Source organism: Cervus canadensis, chromosome 14 (assembly GCF_019320065.1).
Source record: "Cervus canadensis isolate Bull #8, Minnesota chromosome 14, ASM1932006v1, whole genome shotgun sequence".
In the NCBI taxonomy this organism is placed as follows: Eukaryota; Metazoa; Chordata; class Mammalia; order Artiodactyla; family Cervidae; genus Cervus; species Cervus canadensis.
In genome coordinates, this window is record NC_057399.1 from 32,648,465 (window position 1) to 32,666,633 (window position 18,169).

Here is an 18,169-nt window from a genome sequence, read left to right on the forward strand (position 1 = left end):
CACCATAAATAAGCATTTTTATGACTTAACTATGGATGCATGAGGTGTTCTCAAAGAGAGTATAAAGAATCAGCTCTCACAGTATCCAAAAAGATATCACAAAGATAGTCTAAGAAAGGAAAGTCCTTTGTTGCATAGGTGGTAAGAATTGTGTGCTGAAAACTGTGTTTCTGATATTCCCAAGAATATAAGACACCTCTGATTACAGATCCACTAATCTGTGACAGTAGGCAGGTGTTACTGGAATGGGACTTTGCCAGCATTAATAAAACAACAAAGGTTGAGATGACAGAGTCCCCTGTGGACTGGGGCCCCTTGTGACCAATTACCCTGAGGGCTTACACTGCTGGACAGATTGCTGCTTGTCACTTCATGTCTCAGCACCCCAGTGTATTTGACTGGTCACTGGGTGTACCCTGACAAGTGTACTTTTTAGATGGTAGTGATCAGAGAGAATAGTTTCACTGCGCACAAAGCCAAGCTTTCAGGATGTAGAACAAGGTGAAATGGAAATCCTCATACTCATCTGATGAGAACTGAACTCACTAGTTTGTGAAAGCTGGTTCAAACAGCAGGCTTATAGGGCTTATGCCTGTGTTCTACCCTGTGGATTCTCCTCCTTAGTACAAATGATACAACAGAGCCACACACACACACACACACACACAATAGTGCCCCCATCTCTGGGAGGAAAAGGATCAATAAAAACCAGGAGTGCTAAAATTAAATTTATAATAGTTGCTATGCCAAAGAAACTTGTTACACAAATAGCTTCTTCTGTTAGTGTAAATTTAGAAAAAGGGCTATCATCACTTTTGCTTTCACTGGACCCCTATGGACAAAGATCCAGAAGGCTGACAGTAAGAATCCTTCCCTGCTGACAGCTCTTGCCAGAGGTTCTTGGACAGCAGCAGCAGTCCTGGGAACAGGCAGTTTTCCAGCAAAGGAAGATCCTGCTGATTATAGCAAAACTGTTGGGGAAGGTAAATTTCCCCTCTTTGTCACTTGGTTCTTTTGGCTGGCCTAATAATCAAATTGACTGAAGACAGATTAACAGCAGAAAAACAAATTTTATTTCATACATACAGAAGTCCATAGATATAAGACCTAAGAAGTGACCAAATCAGGCTGTTGATATACTCTTTTAAACAAAGAAACATTTGTGAAGTTTTGATACAACAAAGGGCTTTGGGCTTAGGGTAGCAAATTAATGAAGTAACTAAGTTTATATAGCTTTCTCAACCTTGAATTCTCTGTTTCTGGTGATAAGGATTCCTTCTAGCCTCCCAGTATAGGGGCTATTCCTTCACATGGGAGATTTATTTCACACTTTAAAGAAACATAGGTGGGTCAGAATGGCATATTTTGAGGTGGCGTATTTTGCCTCAAATCCTGTAATAGGTAAGGAGAAATCAAATAGCCCTCTTTTCTTATGCTTACTAATGTTTCAGATTCATTATTCTTTCTTGAGGTTTTTTTTTTTTTTTTTTTTCCTTTAAAAACACTTGTCAGTATCTATTCAGTTCAGTTCAGTTCAGTCGCTCAGTCGTGTCCCACTCTTTGCGACCCCATGAATCGCAGCACGCCAGGCCTCCCTGTCTATCACCAACTCCCGGAGTTTACTCAAACTCATGTCCATGGAGTCGCTGATGCCATCCAGCCGTCTCATCCTCTGTCGCCCCCTTCTCCTCCTGCCCCCAGTCCCTCCCAGCATCAGGGTCTTTTCCAATGAGTCAGTTCTTCGCATGAGGTGGCCAAAGTATTGGAGTTTCAGCTTCAGCATCAGTCCTTCCAATGAACACCCAGGACTGATCTCCTTCAGGATGGACTGGTTGGATCTCCTTGCAGTCCAAGGTACTCTCAAGAGTCTTCTCCAACACCACAGTTCAGAAGCATCAATTCTTTGGCACTCAGCTTTCTTCACAGTCCAACTCTCACATCCATACATGACCACTGGAAAAACCATAGCCTTGACTAGACGGACCTTTGTTGGCAAAGTAACGTCTTTGCTTTTTAACATGCTGTCTAGGCTGGTCATAGCTTGCCTTCCAAGGAGTAAGCATCTTTTAATTTCCTGGCTGCAGTCACCATCTGCAGTGATTTTGGAGCCCAGAAAAATAAAGTCAGCCACTGTTTCCACTGTTTCCCCATCTATTACCATTTACCTATAATTTATCAGTTTTGGTGCTTACTGTATCTTAAGTACTTTCTGTCAGAATTCTCTTCTCATTAAAATGTATATTTTAATAGTTCTTTTAGTCAGAATATGTATGTAGTTTATCTTCATATAGCTTTGAAATGTCTGAGAATACCTTTTATCACTCTTGAAAAATAGTTTTCTTGATTGTTTTCCAGGCCCCTTAACTGTCTTTTCAATTTTTTTGGTCTTTATCATGCTGCTTTCTGGTTGAATGTCTTAGTACTACCTTCCCGTTTACTACTTCTCTCTATATCTATTTCTGAGTAATCATTGTCTGACATATTCTGCTGGAATTATTTTCTTTTATAGCTGTTTGTTCTTTTCATGAATGTTAATCTTTCTTTTGTTTCTTTGATCATGACTAATAATTATTGTAAAGTTTCTATCAGACCATATCATTCCTTTCTTTGGTCTCAGGCACTGGTATTTATAGAATTCCCTATGTTACTGTAACTTGCAGCCAGGGTGAGAACAATTGTTTTATTTATTTGTTTATTTTTTCATTTATTTTCACTAGTTGGAGGCCAATCACTCTACAATATTGTAGTGGCTCCTGTCATACATTGACATGAATCAGCCATGGATTTACACGTATTCCCCATCCCAATCCCCCCTCCCACCTCCCTCTCTACCCGATCCCTCTGGGTCTCCCCAGTGCACCAGGCCCGAGCACTTGTCTCATGCACCCAACCTGGGCTGGTGATCTGTTTCACCATAGATAATACACATGTTTCGATGCTGTTCTCTCGAAACATCCCACCCTCGCCTTCTCCCACAGAGTCCAAAAGTCTGTTCTGTACATCTGTGTCTCTTTTTCTGTTTTGCATATAGGGTTATCATTACCATCTGAGAACAATTGTTTTAAATTATTTCAAGATGATGTACAGTGATTGTATCATTATTTTAAAGATGAAGGAAGTCAAAGAAGAATCAAGGTGAACAGTGTGATAAGACTAGATAAAGGAGGGGAATTGGGACTAGTAGTTCTTAAAGTAGATTATAAATTAAATATTTAAGTATCTATATTCAATGAAAAGTTTATAAAGGTACGTTTCATAAATTCTTACAAGGCTTTTTTTTCCCTTGCAGATTAATTCAAACTGGGTCTATATAGTTGAGGTTGATCAGATATTTTAGATCTACAATTGTAGTAGTACTGAATACCTTAAAAATATCCTGTTTGGGATTTTTTATAATTTATTTATTTTTGGTTGTGTTAGGTCTTCATTGCTGCCTGTGGGCTTTCTCTGCGGAGAGTGGGGGCTACTCTCTAGTTGCAGATGTGGGCTTCTCATTGTGGAGCAGAGGCTCTAGGCACATGGGCTTCAGTACTTGCAGCACTCTAGCTTGGTAGTTGTAACCTGTGGGCTCTTGAGCAGGGGCTTGGTATTTGTGGTACACAGGCTTGGTTGCCCTGTGGCATATGGGATTTTTCCAGATCAGGGATCAAACTGCATTCACAGGTAGATTCTTAACCGCTGGACCACCAGGGAAGCCCAGCAGCTATCCTTTTTCTTTTTTGCTCTTCACTTTTAAGAGTACCTGTGCCACCATGATTTTCTTATTTCCTAATTACTTTCATAATTTTTTTTTCCCCTAGATGTTTCATTTATATTAGTTTAAAAAGTCAGATCACACAGAAGCACTAATAATGTAGGACAATCCAGTTACAGTGAAAAACTCTGCGCTTCCAACTTTAACCCTTTTCTCCAGAGGGAGACAGTTTTAACTGTTAACTTCTGGTAGTTCAGTCTCTGTTTTACCTGTACCACCATGTTCCTCCTCTTCTCTTCAGATTACAGGTGTCACTATTTTATTTCTTATATTGGCTGTCATTGTAACCTACGGTAATATATTTGTAACTTTATTTCTCGTTCCAGCAGCCATTGGCATTATTTGTTGATTTCTCAGTTTCTAAGGTTAGTGCGTCTGTCCCAAGCTTTGCTTTAGCTTCCCTGCCTGCTTTCACCTCTCAGCCTCTGGTATTTTATGTTCAGACTAACATTTATGTTCTGTTCAGTACCCATAGTTAACACAACAATGTTTATGTTACACTGAGGATTGTTTATTACAGAGACTGGAAATATGCTGTAATTTCATCTCCTTTCTTATAAAGTTTTCTCCCACTGGAATTGCCTTTTTTTCCTTTCACTGTTTTCCTTTATCATGTCCACTCTGGGTGTTTTGTTTTGTTTTGAACTAATCATAGCAAGCAGTCTAACACTCACTCTTTTCTGAAATCTTCCTTCTAGAGCTCCTCTGCTCGTATCTGCTCTTAGTGTGCCTCAGGCCTGCCGTTGAACTTTCTTTAACTTTACTTTATTACTTTCCAGGTTTAGATCTATTTTTCTGGACCTGATATCATACTCTTTTTGGATTTACTCTTCTGGTGTGGTGTCTTACATCTTAAGAAAATAACTTCTTCAATGTTGCTTTTGAGGTAAACTTTGCATTTTTGAATGTTTGGGAACGCCTATATTCTTTTGGGTAATAGTCCTGAGTTGAAAACCATGCTTGAGATTAGAGAACTCAAAATAATGAAACCAAATGAAAAGAAAAAGCCATCCTTAACCCTTCGGATTCTTTCCCTATAGGTGGTCTTTACTTCTTAATTACCAAATTCAGCAGATTTTTTTTCCTTCTGTTTCCTATTTTACCTCTTCATGATGTTTGATAATTCTTCTCATAGATAATTCTTCTCTTCTGTTTTTTTCCTAAAGGAAACTGTATTTTTATTAAAATATATACACTAATTATTATACAGTTAACTCTAGTTTTCTTCTATTTCTGGTCATTTATTTTCAAGATCTTTGCTACATTCTCCTTTATGCCCTCCATCCATGATGTTTCTGGATAGCACTTAAATGTTGTGACCTCAAGGATTTGATCTATCATCTTCTCTTCCTACCTCATACCTTATATCTGGACATCATATATGTCTATGGCTATAGCTACCTTTATGTGTACTGACTATGAAATCTGTCACAAAAGCACATTATGTTCCCCTTAGCCTGCATAAATCTAGCTGCCTTTAGAATGTCTCAGTATGTATATATCATAGGTAACTCAGTTCATTTTATGCCAAATTGAATTAATCATTCTTCCCAAACTATCCTTGTATTCCATATATTCTATTCTGTGAATTATAATACTGGATACCCAACCTCTCAAACCCCAAATTAAGAAATCATTCTTAACTACTCATGTATCAAGCCAGTTACTACAAATATTCCTTTTAATTATCTTATAGGTGCTTCTGACTGTAAATATCTAAAATTCATTTCTTCTTTCTTACTCTTTTTATCTATCTTGGCGCTTTGTATATACCTAGTCACTCAGCCAGCTCAGATTGAAGAAGGATTCCTCCCTTTCCCTTATGCACATTTGGTGGTTGAGCTAGGTATATGCATAGCCCAGTCATTTCACTGTATGTATTCTGTTAAATGTTTTGAAACAATATATGTATTGTTTCATATCTGAGAACTTTTTAGAACAATAATTACTGAGAAGTAGATCCAAATTCTTATTCGCTGATCATTTCTGTTGAAAACATGATGTTCCTATTACCATTTCTGACAAGAAGTTCAGGCTGCACTGTCTTTGCCCTTGTGCAGTTTATGTTGTGTAATTGTCTTGGCTGTCCCCACACTTGGATGTTTGCTTATTGTTTAGGGAGGTATTGCATTAGACGTAATTGATCAAAGGTGAAGTGAAAAGTATGTTTGGATAGCCAAATATATGGTAGAAATGGACAAACTAGTAGAAATACGAAGAGATGAAGACAACAAAAGTTTACTTGTTTTGATGCTAAACATGTATCTGGGGTAATTATTTTAACATTTCTATTTTTCCTAAAAATACATATATTTAAAAAATTTTTATTGGTACGTAATTCAAATGCCATATGATTCACTCCTAGCCATACAGTTTCATTTTAAATTAAAGAGGCAAAATGAGAATCTGTATGAGCATGAATAGTGAGAAGTTGTATTTAGATATTATTCCCAGCGCCTTTAATAATAACTTTTGTACTTTTCTCAAACTATTCTCAATGAACTTTTTAGGTTCAGCAGTTGAGGGTACCGGAGAAGGCAATGGCACCCTACTCCAGTACTCTTGCCTGGAAAATCCCATGGACGGAGGAGCCTGGAAGGTTGCAGTCCATGGGATCGCTAAGAGTCGGACACGACTGAGCGACTTCACTTTCACTCTTCACTTTCATGCATTGGAGAAGGAAATGGCAACCCACTCCAGTGTTCTTGCCTGAAGAATCCCAGGGACGGGGGAGCCTGGTGGGCTTCTGTCTATGGGGTATCACAGAGTCAGACACGACTGAAGCGACTTAGCAGCAGCAGCAGCAGTTGAGGGTAAGGGATTATGGAGAAAATAACCGTTTGTCTTCTAGAATGGTCTTATGGACCACGTACACAAGGGAAAGGAAAGGATTTTCTGTGTTATAGATTTTCTGATCATAACTTTTTGCTTACAAGTTTGTGATTTTGAACTAAGAAACTACATGAGATCCAACAGGCTTTCTATGCTGTGCCTCAGCAATTTCTTTTGCTTCTGTTAAAGCAAAAGAAATTCTTTTGCTTCTTTTGAAACTGCTAAAATCAGACCTCAGATTTGAAGCTGGTGAGAGAATGCCTTTTTGAACATATTTCTTTTAAAAAATAAGCATACTTTTCTGTGAAATCCTTTTGACTTAATCCTTTACAATCTTGCAGATAACATATCTTCTTGACTTGGTTTGAATGCAAATAGCATTTATTGTAAATGCAAGATAGGAAAGCCCTGAAAGGGCAGAAATTCAAAGGAAAGATTAACTTATTTACTAAAATGTTTTAGATTGTAGGAAGAGTTGAAATCTGGAGAAGGACATCAGTTTTCATTTGACTTGGCTGCAGATAACTGGAATATAGAAATAATCTCTTTTGTGACCCCATGGACTGTAGCCTGCCAGGCTTCTCTGTCCATGGAATTTCCCAGGCAATAATACTGGAGTGGGTTGCCATTTCCTACTCCAGGGGATCTTCCTGACACAGGGATTGAACCTGCATTTCCTGCATTGGCAGGAGGATTCTTTACCACTGAACCACCAGGGAAGCCTTGCAAATAGTATTGGATTTATTGTTTCTCTCTGTTGGACTTAGTGACTCCCTGGTTGTCAAGAAACTAGTTACCTGCTATCTTTCTGTTCTTCCAAACTTTGCATTGATTTCCATCCTCATGGTTGCCTTGTGGTTGCAAGAGAGTCATTGTATAGCTTCACTACTGTGTCTTCATTCCAGGTATCCTGAAGGAGGAAGTAGCAAGGAAAAAAACGTGCACTTTATAGCTAAATTACCAAGGAGTGGACTTGTTGGATCATGGTGTGAATGTATGTATAACTTTGTAAGAAAGCGCTGAACATTATTTTTGCAAAGTATTTGTTCGATTTTACATTCCCACCAGCAATGAGAGTTCCAATTTCTCTACAATTTTTTAAACATTTGGTATTATATTTTCCATTTTAAAGGGTGTGTCAAGGTATCTTATGGTTTTAATTTGTATTTCCCTAATGATTTAGTGATATTCAGTAGTTATTCATAAGTGCTTTTGGACAATTTTGTATCTCCTTTTGTTGTTGTTCAGTCACTAAGTCATGTCCGACTCCTTGAGACCCCATGAACTGCAGCATGCCAGGCTTCCCAGTCCTTCACTATCTCCTGGGGTTTGCTCAAACTCATATCCATTGAGTCAGTGATGCCATCCAACCATCTAATTGTATGTCATACCCTTTTTCTCCTGCCCTCAGACTTTCCCAGCATCAGGGTCTTTTCCAATGATTTGACTCTTCACATCACGTGGCCAAAGTATTGGAGCTTCAGCATCAATTCTTCCAAAGCATATTCAGGGTTGTTTTCCTTTAGGATTGACTGGTTTGATCTCCTTGCAGTCCAAGAGACTCTAAAGAGTCTTCTCCAGCACCATAGTTCGATAGCATCAATTCTTCGACAGTCAGCCTTCTTTATAGTCCAGCTCTCCTGTCCATACATGATGACTGGAAAAACCGTATCTTTGACGCTACAGACCTTTGTTGGCAAAGTGATGTCTCTGCTTTTTAATACACTTGTCTAGGTTTGTCATAGCTTTTCTTTCAAGGAGCAAGTGTCTTTAATTTCATGACTGCAGTCACTGTCTGCAGTGATTTTTTTTTTAAGTGTGTTCAAATGTTGTCCCCCTCTTATTTTATTATTGAAAGATAAGTTTCTATTGTCATAAAGATGTTCTCCATTTCTCTGAAATGTTTGTTTGTTCCAGAAAAAGTTTATTCCTTATGCATATTGGTCAATTATCCATCTCAAGTTAGTAGTTATGTATGGTATAAGATTGAGGTCAAAGTTCTTTTTTGTTTTTTTTTTTTCACCTCCTATATGAATAGCCAATTGACTGAGAAACATTTATTGAAAAAATTATCATTTCTTCTCCACTGAAATGTAGTGAGGCATTTTTTCTAATTAGGTGACCATATGTGAGGATTTTTTTTCTTTTTTTTTTTCTCTATTCTGTTTCATTTGCCTATTTATTTGTAGTTATTCCAATACCAACCTGACTTAATTACTCTGACTTTATAATAAATCTTGGTGTCTGGTAGTATAAATTCTCCATTTTGCCCTTCAAGATTATCTTGGCTATTGTAAGTCCTTTTTGTTTTTCATATAGATTTTAACTTGTAAATTTCCATGGAGTAAGCTGCTAAAATTGTAATTGGGATTGTGTTGAATCTGTAGGTCAATTTGGAGAAGAATCAGTATCTGGACAACATTGACTTTCCCATCATTGTCTATCACCATGTTCTGTTCTTGGCTTTTATTTTTTGTATTTGTCATAGAATGTAACTGATTAACAACGTTAGTTCCAGGTGCACCTGGTAGTGAGTTAGCACTGTTAGAGACTGTACTCCATGGAAAGGTGTTATAAGATAACAGTTATAATTCCCTGTGCTGTACAGTTATCCATGTTATTTTATACAGGATGGTATGTATGTCTTAGGAACTAAAGAGCCTCTTGATGAGGGTGAAAGAGGAGAGTGAAAAAGCTGGCTTAAAACTCAGCATTCAAAAAAATTAAGGTCATGGCATCTAGTCCCATCACTTCATGGCAAATAGAAGAAAAACTAAAAACAGTGCTGCTATAAATGTAGGGGTGCTTGTAGCTTTTCAAATTAGTGTTGTTGGTTTTTCTGAATATGTACCCAGGAGTGGAATTGCTGGATTATGTGGTTATTCTATTTTTAGTTTTTTGAGGAAACTCTACACTTTTTTCTGTAGAGACTGCACCAATGTATATGCCCACCACCATTGTAGTAGAGTTCTTTTTTTCTCCATCTTCTCTAGCATTTATTATTAGTAGACTTTTTGATGATGGTGATTCTGACAGGTGTGAGGTGATGCTTCATTGTTTTGATACGTATTTCTCTAATAATTAGTGATGTTGAGTATCTTTTCATGTTTCTATTAGCAATCTGTATGTCTTCTTTAGAAAAATATCTATTCAAATTTTCTGGCCTTTTTTTTTCTTCTAACAATGTTTTCATTTGTTTTTGTTACAGAGTTGCTACAGATATTTCAATAAATTTGTTCCTACATATTTGACTTTTTGATTCCTGTTATAAGTTATGTCAGTTTAGAATGTTCATTTTTTAATTGGTTCTGGCATATGGAATTGCAGTAGATTTTTACATATTGGTTTTGTATCTTGTGATCTTATAAGCTCACTTTAATGATTTTTAGATTCTTATAAATTTTCTATGTACACAGTCATATCATATGTGAATAATGATAGTTTTACCTTTTATTTCTTTTTTTTTTTGCCATATTGCACTGTCCAGGACCTGCACAATATTGATTAGAAGACATGATTTTAGACATGTATATTAAGTTTTTGAATTCGGGAAAAACAAGTTTGATATTTTGCCATTAAGTTATTAATTTTAGGTCTTTTGTAGTTACTCTTAATCACACGTTTGTTTTTAAACCTAGTTTGCTGAGTTTTTATCATGAACTATTGTAGAATTTTAATTCAGTTTTGGCATTTAGTGAAATGATCATATGTTACTTTTCTTATTTATTCTAATAATGTAGTAAATTTTATTGATTGAATTTTGATTGTTCAGTTAACCTTGCATTTCTGGTATAAATAACTCAGTCAAGATTTTTTTTTGGCTGAAGCACATGGCTTGTGATCTTAGTTCCCTGACCAGGAATCAAACCTGGGCTACAGGACTGACAGCAAATGCCAAGCCGTAACCACTGGACCACCAGGGAATTCCTAAACTCAGTCAAGATTTATTATTCTTTTAAAAATTACTGAATTCCGTTTGCCAGGTTTTTTTTTTATTCTTCAGTATTTATCTTATATCCTTTTGAGAGTTACTGTTGTAGAAAGATTACAAATTGCTGAAGTTTCACGTGATGGTTAACAATAATAATGCATTTTCAGTTAAGGTATGTACAGTGGATTTTTTTAAAGATATAATGCTATTGTACACTTCATAGAGTACAGTATAGTGTAAATATAACTTGTATATGTACTGGGAAACTAAAAAATTGGTGTGACTTTTTTAATTGCACTGATCTAGAACAAAACCTTCAGTATCTCTGAGAAATGCGTGTGCATGATACTTACTCAATTAGTGGATTTGACAGAGTCGATGCTATCAGTAAAGACTTTTTACATATGAAGGATAACTTATCAGTATCACTTTGATTAGTAACTTTGGTTTCTCTTACAGGCAAATGTTCTGAAAACGACTGTTCATGGGAATGGCTTGCCTTACAATGACAGAAATGGAAGAAGCATCCACATCCCCTGTACATCAGAATGGTGATATTTCTGGAAATGCTAGTTCTGTGAAGCAAATAGATCCAGTCCTACAGGTCTATCTTTATCATTCCCTTGGGAAAGCTGAGGGGGATTATCTGAAGTTTCCAACTGGAGAGTATGTTGCTGAAGAGATTTGTGTTGCTGCTTCTAAAGCTTGTGGTAAGTATTAAAAAATAGTGTTTTTCTTCTTATTAATATATGCTTAGTTTATTATACTCTAACACAATGTACCTGTGTAATATATTTTTTATGCTTCTATGACTGACAAGTGTTTTCATATGCATATAAAATGAGAAAATTACTAAAGTAGAATATAAGGTAAATTCTATGTTGAGCTAGTGGTATAGAATGAATGTGTTCCCCCCCAAATTCGTGTTGTGACCTACTCCTCCAGTGTGATGACTTTGGAAGTGGGGCTTTCCAGATGAATCAGTCATGAGAGTGGACCCCTCATCAGTGGGACTAGTACCTCTATTAACGAGATCGCTGAGAGTCCTTTGCCCCTCGTGCCATGTGTGGACATAGCAAGAAGATGAATAAGAAAATGAATCATCTATGAACCAGGAATTGGGTCCTTATTAGACACCACATCTGCTAGCACCTTGATTTTGTACTTCCCAACCTCTAGAAATGTGAGAAATATGTTTCTGTTTTTTATAAACCACTTCATCTATGGTAAGTTTCTTATAGGATCCTGCATGAGCTAAAACAGCAATTGATACTGAGAAGTGGAAGGGCCGTAACAAATTCCTAAAACTGTAAAAGTGGCTTTGGGACTGGGTAATGGGTAATGGAAGAGTTTTGAGGTGCATGCTAGAAAAAGCCTACACTGTTGGAAACAGATCTTTAAAGGAGATTCTGGTGAGGACTTGGAAAGAAAGAAGCAGAGTTGTAAGAAAACAGTTTTCTTAGAGAACACCTGTGCAGTCCTGTGCAGAATATTGGTAGAATTGTGTTCCATGAAGACCATTCTAAGATCTCAGATGGAAATGAGGACCATGCTATTGGAAACTGAAAGACAAGTGATCCTTGTTATAAAGTGTCAAAGTACTTGCCTGAGTTATGTTCATGTTTCCGTGCTTTGTAGAATGTAGAACTTATGAGCAATAAAATTGGGTATTTACTTCAAGTCATTTCTAAGCGAAGGGTTGAAGGTGTGGCTTGAGTCCTCATAACTGCTTATGTTTGTGAAAATTAATGCTGTTGCTGAACTCCTTGGCTGCCCTTGATATGGTTCTGGCAGCCCCTAGTGTGGCAGTTATCCCTCAGCGGGGTGCAGGCAGCAAACTTTGGTGGAATAAGTGTCTCCACTAGTGGAGAATGCAAAGGCCCTGGAGGCATGTCTGACTCCACCTAGATTTCAAAGAAGGGAAGCATGGGACAGGGCTGCCAGGAGTCTTTGGTGCCCTGCTTCTGCCCAGCAAAGCTGGAGGGGCAGGATTGTTGCCCTGGTGTGCCCTGCAGGTGGGATCTCTGCTTCAGTGGGTCTGGAAGCAGAGTATCAAGTTAGAGGGTTATTCATCAGCCTTAAGGTCTAATGGAATTTGCCTTACTAGGTTTTAGATTTATTTGAGACTTGTCACTCATTTCTTCTTTTGGAATGGAAATATCTGTCCTATGCCTGTTGGAATGGGAACATCTGTCCCATGCCATTTCCACCGTTATATTTTAGAAACACATAATTTGTTTGATTTCGTAGGTTTACAGCTGGAGAACCTCAGGATGAATTGTACCTTGTTGTTGTTCAGTCGCTAAGTCATGTCTGACTCTTTGCGACCCCATGGACTGTAGCACGCCAGTCTTCCCGATTCTTCATCGTCTTGCAGAGCATGCTCAAACTCATGTCCTTTGAGTCGGTGATGCCATCCAACCTCTGTTGTTCCCTTCTCCTCCTGCCTTCTATCTTTCTCAACATCAGGGTCTTTTCTAATGAGTTGGGTCTTCTCATCAGATGGCCAGAGTATTGGAGCTTCAGCGTCAATCCTTTCAATGAATATTCAGGATTGATTTCCTTTGGGATTGACTGGTTTGATCTCTTTGCTGTCCAAGGGACTCTCACGAGTCTTCTCCAGAACCACAATTCGAAAACATCAGTTCTTTGGCACTCAGCCTTCTTTATAGTCCAACTCTCACATCTGTACATGACTGCTGGAAGAACCATAGCTTTTACTATACAGAGCTTTGTTGGTAAAGGGACGTCTCTGCTTTTTAATATGATGTCTAGGTTTGTCATAGCTTATGACACCAAAGATGCTTTGGTGGAGATGCTTATTCCACCAGAGTTTGTGTCTCTTTTTTCCCAAAGAGCAAGCATGTTTTAATTTCATGGCTGGGGTCACCATCTGCAGTGATTTTGGAGCCCAAGAAAATAAAATCTATCACTGCTTTCACTTTTTCCTTTCTATTTGCCATGAGGCGATGGAACTGGATGCCATGATCTTTGGTCTTTGAATGTTGAGTTCTAAGCCAGCTTTTTTTCATTCTCTTCTTTCACTGTCATCAGGAGGCTGTTTAGCTCCTCCTCACTCTGCCATTAGAGTAGTAGTATCTGCGTACTAAGGTTGTTAATATTACTTCCTGGCAGTCTTGATTCCAGCTTGTGATCCATCCAGTGTGGCGTATCACATGATGTATTCAGCATAAAAGGTAAAGAAGCAGGGTGACAGTATACAGCCTTGTTGTACTCCTTTTCCGGTTTTGAAGCAGTTTTTTGTTTTATGTCTGGTTATAACTGTTGCTTCTTGACCTGCATACAGATTTCTTGGGAGGCAACTAAGGTGGTCTGGTATGCCCATCTCTTAAAGAATTGTCCACAGTTTGTTGTGATCCACAATCAAAGGTGTTAGCATAGTCAGTGAAGCAGAAGTAGGTATTTTTCTGGAACTTCCTTGCTTTCTCCATGATCCGACATATACTGGCAATTTGATCTCTGGCTCTTCTGCCTTTTCTAAACCCAGCTTGTGCATCTGGAAGTTCTCAGTTCACATACTGCTGAAGCCTTGTGTGAGTCTCATCCACATCTGATTTAAATGATATTTAGATGAGACTTTGAACTCAGACTTTGAGTTGATGCTGAAATGAGTTAATAAGACTTCTAGGACTATTGGGATGGAATGAATATATTTTGAATGTGAAAGGATATTATTTTTGGAGGGCCAGGAATAGAATGCTGTAGGTTTTGGGAGAAGGACACAAACATTCACATTCATATGTTGAAACATATTCTCCCAATGTGATTGTATTTGACGGTGTTACCAGGTCGTTAAGGTTAAATATCACCTTACCCCAGTTGCTTTTCTACCCTTGTGTGGCTTAGTTATAGATAACTAAGTTATCTGTGTCTCTTCAAATTACGGATATTTGTGTCTCTTTTTTCAAGATGTAGTCTCAGTTGTGTTATGGTGTGAAATATGTGTTCCTAAAAGACACTGTGTTCTGCAGAATTGTGCCGTAAAAACCACAGGGCTTATAGAAAAAATAAGGTTAAGGGTATGACAGTCTAAACTTGGTGATATTAAAAAAAAACTTAGTAAAACAGCACATGCTAAGAGGTAAGAAAATATATAAATAGTGCAACATATTTGGCACTGTACCCTAAAAAGTCATGAATTATTCTGATATTATATCCACAGCCTTGGCAAGTTTTATGTTAAAGATATGAGATAATTATCTCTAGTGTAGAAACAGCAGCATTTAGACAAAAGAGGCCCATAGAGTTATCTTTCAGAATCCTCCCACCTCTCTTGGGCCCTTTACCAGTTAGACTTTCTTGACTACCTACTCACATATCTGTTATCTTCAAATTCCTTTCCATTCCCATCCCTGAATGCCCTTTATTGAATGACCTTTTTGTTAGGTATAGCTTTGATGATAAAATAATTTATATTAAGTTACAAAATAACAGTTTTAATAGAGATATTTGTATTTAATGAAGAATCTTGATCTGTTATAACTTCTAATTGTAAGAAAAAATGCTTAAAGGAAATGTATTTTTTAAAGTGACTTTTATTCTTTTCTCAGTTGAAATGAGAATATGAAGTTAATGTTACAGTTGTAGCCCATTCACCTCTTTCAGCTGGCTGAAATTTATTCTCATTGTTTACATAAAACACACAATTATTTTATATGTGTTACTCAGTTCTTACCATAGCACTAGGGTGTTTGTGTGTATTGATAAGCATCTGATAGCTTTAAAAATTTTTTAAACTTTATATTGGAATATAGTTGATTAACAATGTTGTGTTAATTTCAGGTATATAGCAAAGTGATTCAGTTTGACATTTATATGTATCTATTCTTTTTCAAAGTATTTTTCCATTTAGGTTATTAAGCAGAGTCTTGAGTCAGAGTCTTGAGCAGAGTTCCCTGCAGTATACAGTAGGTTCTTGTTGGTTATTTATGTACATGTAAATCCCAGACTCCCAGATTCTATCCCTCTCCCCGACCCTTTCCCTTAGGTAACTCTAAGTTCTCTGAGTCTCTTTCTGTTTTGTAAATAAATTCATTTGCATAATTTCTTTAGATTCCCCATATAAACAATATAATATGATACTTGTCTTTACTTAGTATGGTAATTTCTAGTTCTATCCATGTTGTTGCAAATGGCATTGTTTCATTCTTTTTAATGGCTGAATAATATTCTGGTGTATATATGTACGGCGTCTTTTTTATCCATTCCTGTGTCGATGGCCCTTTAGATTGCTTCCATGTCTTGGCTATTGTAAACAGTGCTGCAGTGAACACTGAAGTGCATGTATCCTTTCAAACTATCCAGGTTTTTTCTGGATAGCTATATGCTCAGGAATGGTATTGCTGGATTACATGGTAGCCCTACTTTAATTTTTTTAAGGACCCTCCATATGGTTCTCCATAGTGGCTGTACCAATTTACAGTCCCTCCAACAGTGTAAGAGGGTTCTTTTTCCTCCACATTCTTTTCATCATTTTTTGTGTGTAGATTTTTTGATGATGGCCATTCTGACTGGTGTGAGGTGATCTCTGATAGTTTTGATTTGTACTTCTCTAATAACTGGGAAAGATTGAGGGCAGGAGGAGAAGGGGACAACAGAGGATGAGATAGTTGGATGGCATGACTGACTCAATGGACATAAGTTTGAGTGAACTCCGGGAGTTGGTGATGGACAGGAAGGAAGGTCTGGCGTGCTGCGGCTCGTGAGGTCCAAAGAGTCAGATACGACTGAGCGACTGAACTGAACTGAACTGAATAATTAGTGATGTTGAGTATTTTTTCATGTGCCTCTTGGTCGTCTTTGGAGAAATGTCTGTTTAGGTTTCTGCCCGTTTTTTAATTGTATTTTTTTGTTGTTGTTATGCATGAGGTATTTGTAGATTTTTGGAGACCAATCCCTGTCCTTCAGATAGTTTGTAAATATTTTCTTTCATTCTGTGGGTTGTCTTTTCATTTTGTTTATGGTTTCCTTTGCTGCACAAAAGCTTTTGAGTTTAATTAGGTCCCATTTGCTTATTTTTATTTTTATAACCTTAGGAGCTGTGTTGAAAAGGGTATTGCTGTGTTTCATGTCAGAGTGTTTTGACTGTGTTTTTCTCTTAGTTTTATAATATCTGGTCTTACACTTAGGTCTTTAGTTCATTTTATTTTTGTGTATGGTGTTAAGGAATGTTCTATTTCATTTTTTTATATACAGGTGTCTGGTTTTCCCAGCATCATGTATTGAAGAGACTGTCTTTTCTTCATTGTATAATCTTGCCTCCTTTATCATAGATTAATTGATTATAGATGCATGGGTTTATTTCTGGGCTTTCTTTCCTGTTCCATTGATTTATCTTTCTGTTTTTGTGCCAGTGCCATACTGTTTTGATGATTGTAGCTTTATTCAGTAATCTGAGGTCAGGGAGTCTGATTCCTTCAACTCTATTTTTCTTTCACAGATTGCTTTGACTCTTTGGGGTCTTCTGTATCTCCATACAGATTTTAAGATTTTTTATTCTAGTTCTAAAAAAATGCCACTGGTAATTTGATAGGGAGTTGCATTGAGTCTGTGTTTTGCCTTGGGTGGTAGAGTCATTTTGACATTATTAATTGTTGCAATCCAAGAACATGGTGTATCTTTCCATTTGTGTCATTTTCAGTTTTTTTTCATCAGCTTCTTAATAGCTTTTGGAGTCCAGGTCATTTGTCTCTTTAGATAAGTTTATTCTTAGGTATATATTCTTTCTGATGTGATGGTAAATGGCATTATTTCTTGAATTTCTCTTTCTGAACTTTCATTATTACTGTATACAAATAGAATAGATTTCTGTGCATTAATTTTATATCCTGCAACTTTACCTAATTCTTTAATGAGCTCTAGTAATTTTGTAAATGGCAACCCACTCCAGTGTTCTTGCCTGGGGAATCCCAGGGACAGAGGAGCCTGGTGGGCTGCTGTCTAGGGGGTCGCAGAGTCAGACACAACTGAAGCAACTTAGCAGCAGCAGTAATTTTGTAGTAGTGTCTTAGGGGCTTTCTATGTATACTATCATGGCATCTGCAAATAGTGACAGTCTTACTTTTTCTTTTCCAATTTGGATTCCCTTTATTTCTTTTTCTTCTCTAATTGCTGTGCCTAGGACTTACAAAACTGTGTTGAATAAAAGTAGTGAGAGTGGACATCCTTGTCTTGTTCCTGATCTTAGAGGAAATGCTTTTAGCTTTTCACTGTTCAGTACGATGTTAGCTGTAGGTTTGTCATATATGGCCTTTATTATATTGAAGTATGTTCCCTCTGTCCCACTTTCTGGAGAGTTTTTGTTATGAATGCATGTTGAATTTTGTCAGAAGATTTTTCTGCATTTATTGAGGTGACCATATGGTTTTTATTATTGTTTGTTGATGTGATGATTCATACTGACTGATCTGTGGATATTGAAAAATCCTTGCATCCCTGGGATAAATCTCACTTGATCATGGTGTATGATCCTTTTAATGTATTGTTAGATTTGAACTGCTTGTATTTTGTTGAGGATTTTTGCATCTATGTACATCAGTGATATTAGCCAGTAATTTTCTTGTGATATTTGTTTTTTGTTGGTGTTGGGATGATGGTGGCCTCACAGAATGAGTGTGGGAGTGTGTTTTACT

At 37.3% G+C, this 18,169-nt stretch overlaps 1 protein-coding gene across 5 annotated transcripts in view; it reads left to right on the top strand.

The window, feature by feature from the left end:
* JAK2 (Janus kinase 2) overlaps window positions 1-18,169 on the top strand; it is a 115,415-nt gene that overhangs the window by 17,004 nt on the left and 80,242 nt on the right. For 2 of the 5 annotated variants that reach the window (XM_043486600.1, XM_043486601.1), the window contains exon 3: window positions 10,977-11,227. In XM_043486600.1, coding sequence (XP_043342535.1) covers window positions 11,002-11,227 — 226 coding nt within the window. In that variant the 5' untranslated portion in view covers window positions 10,977-11,001. Of the gene's footprint in view, window positions 1-4,080; window positions 4,120-4,533; window positions 4,641-7,491; window positions 7,581-10,976; window positions 11,228-18,169 lie in introns of all 5 variants that reach the window. The other 3 variants (XM_043486603.1, XM_043486602.1, XM_043486605.1) reach the window with 3 other exon arrangements.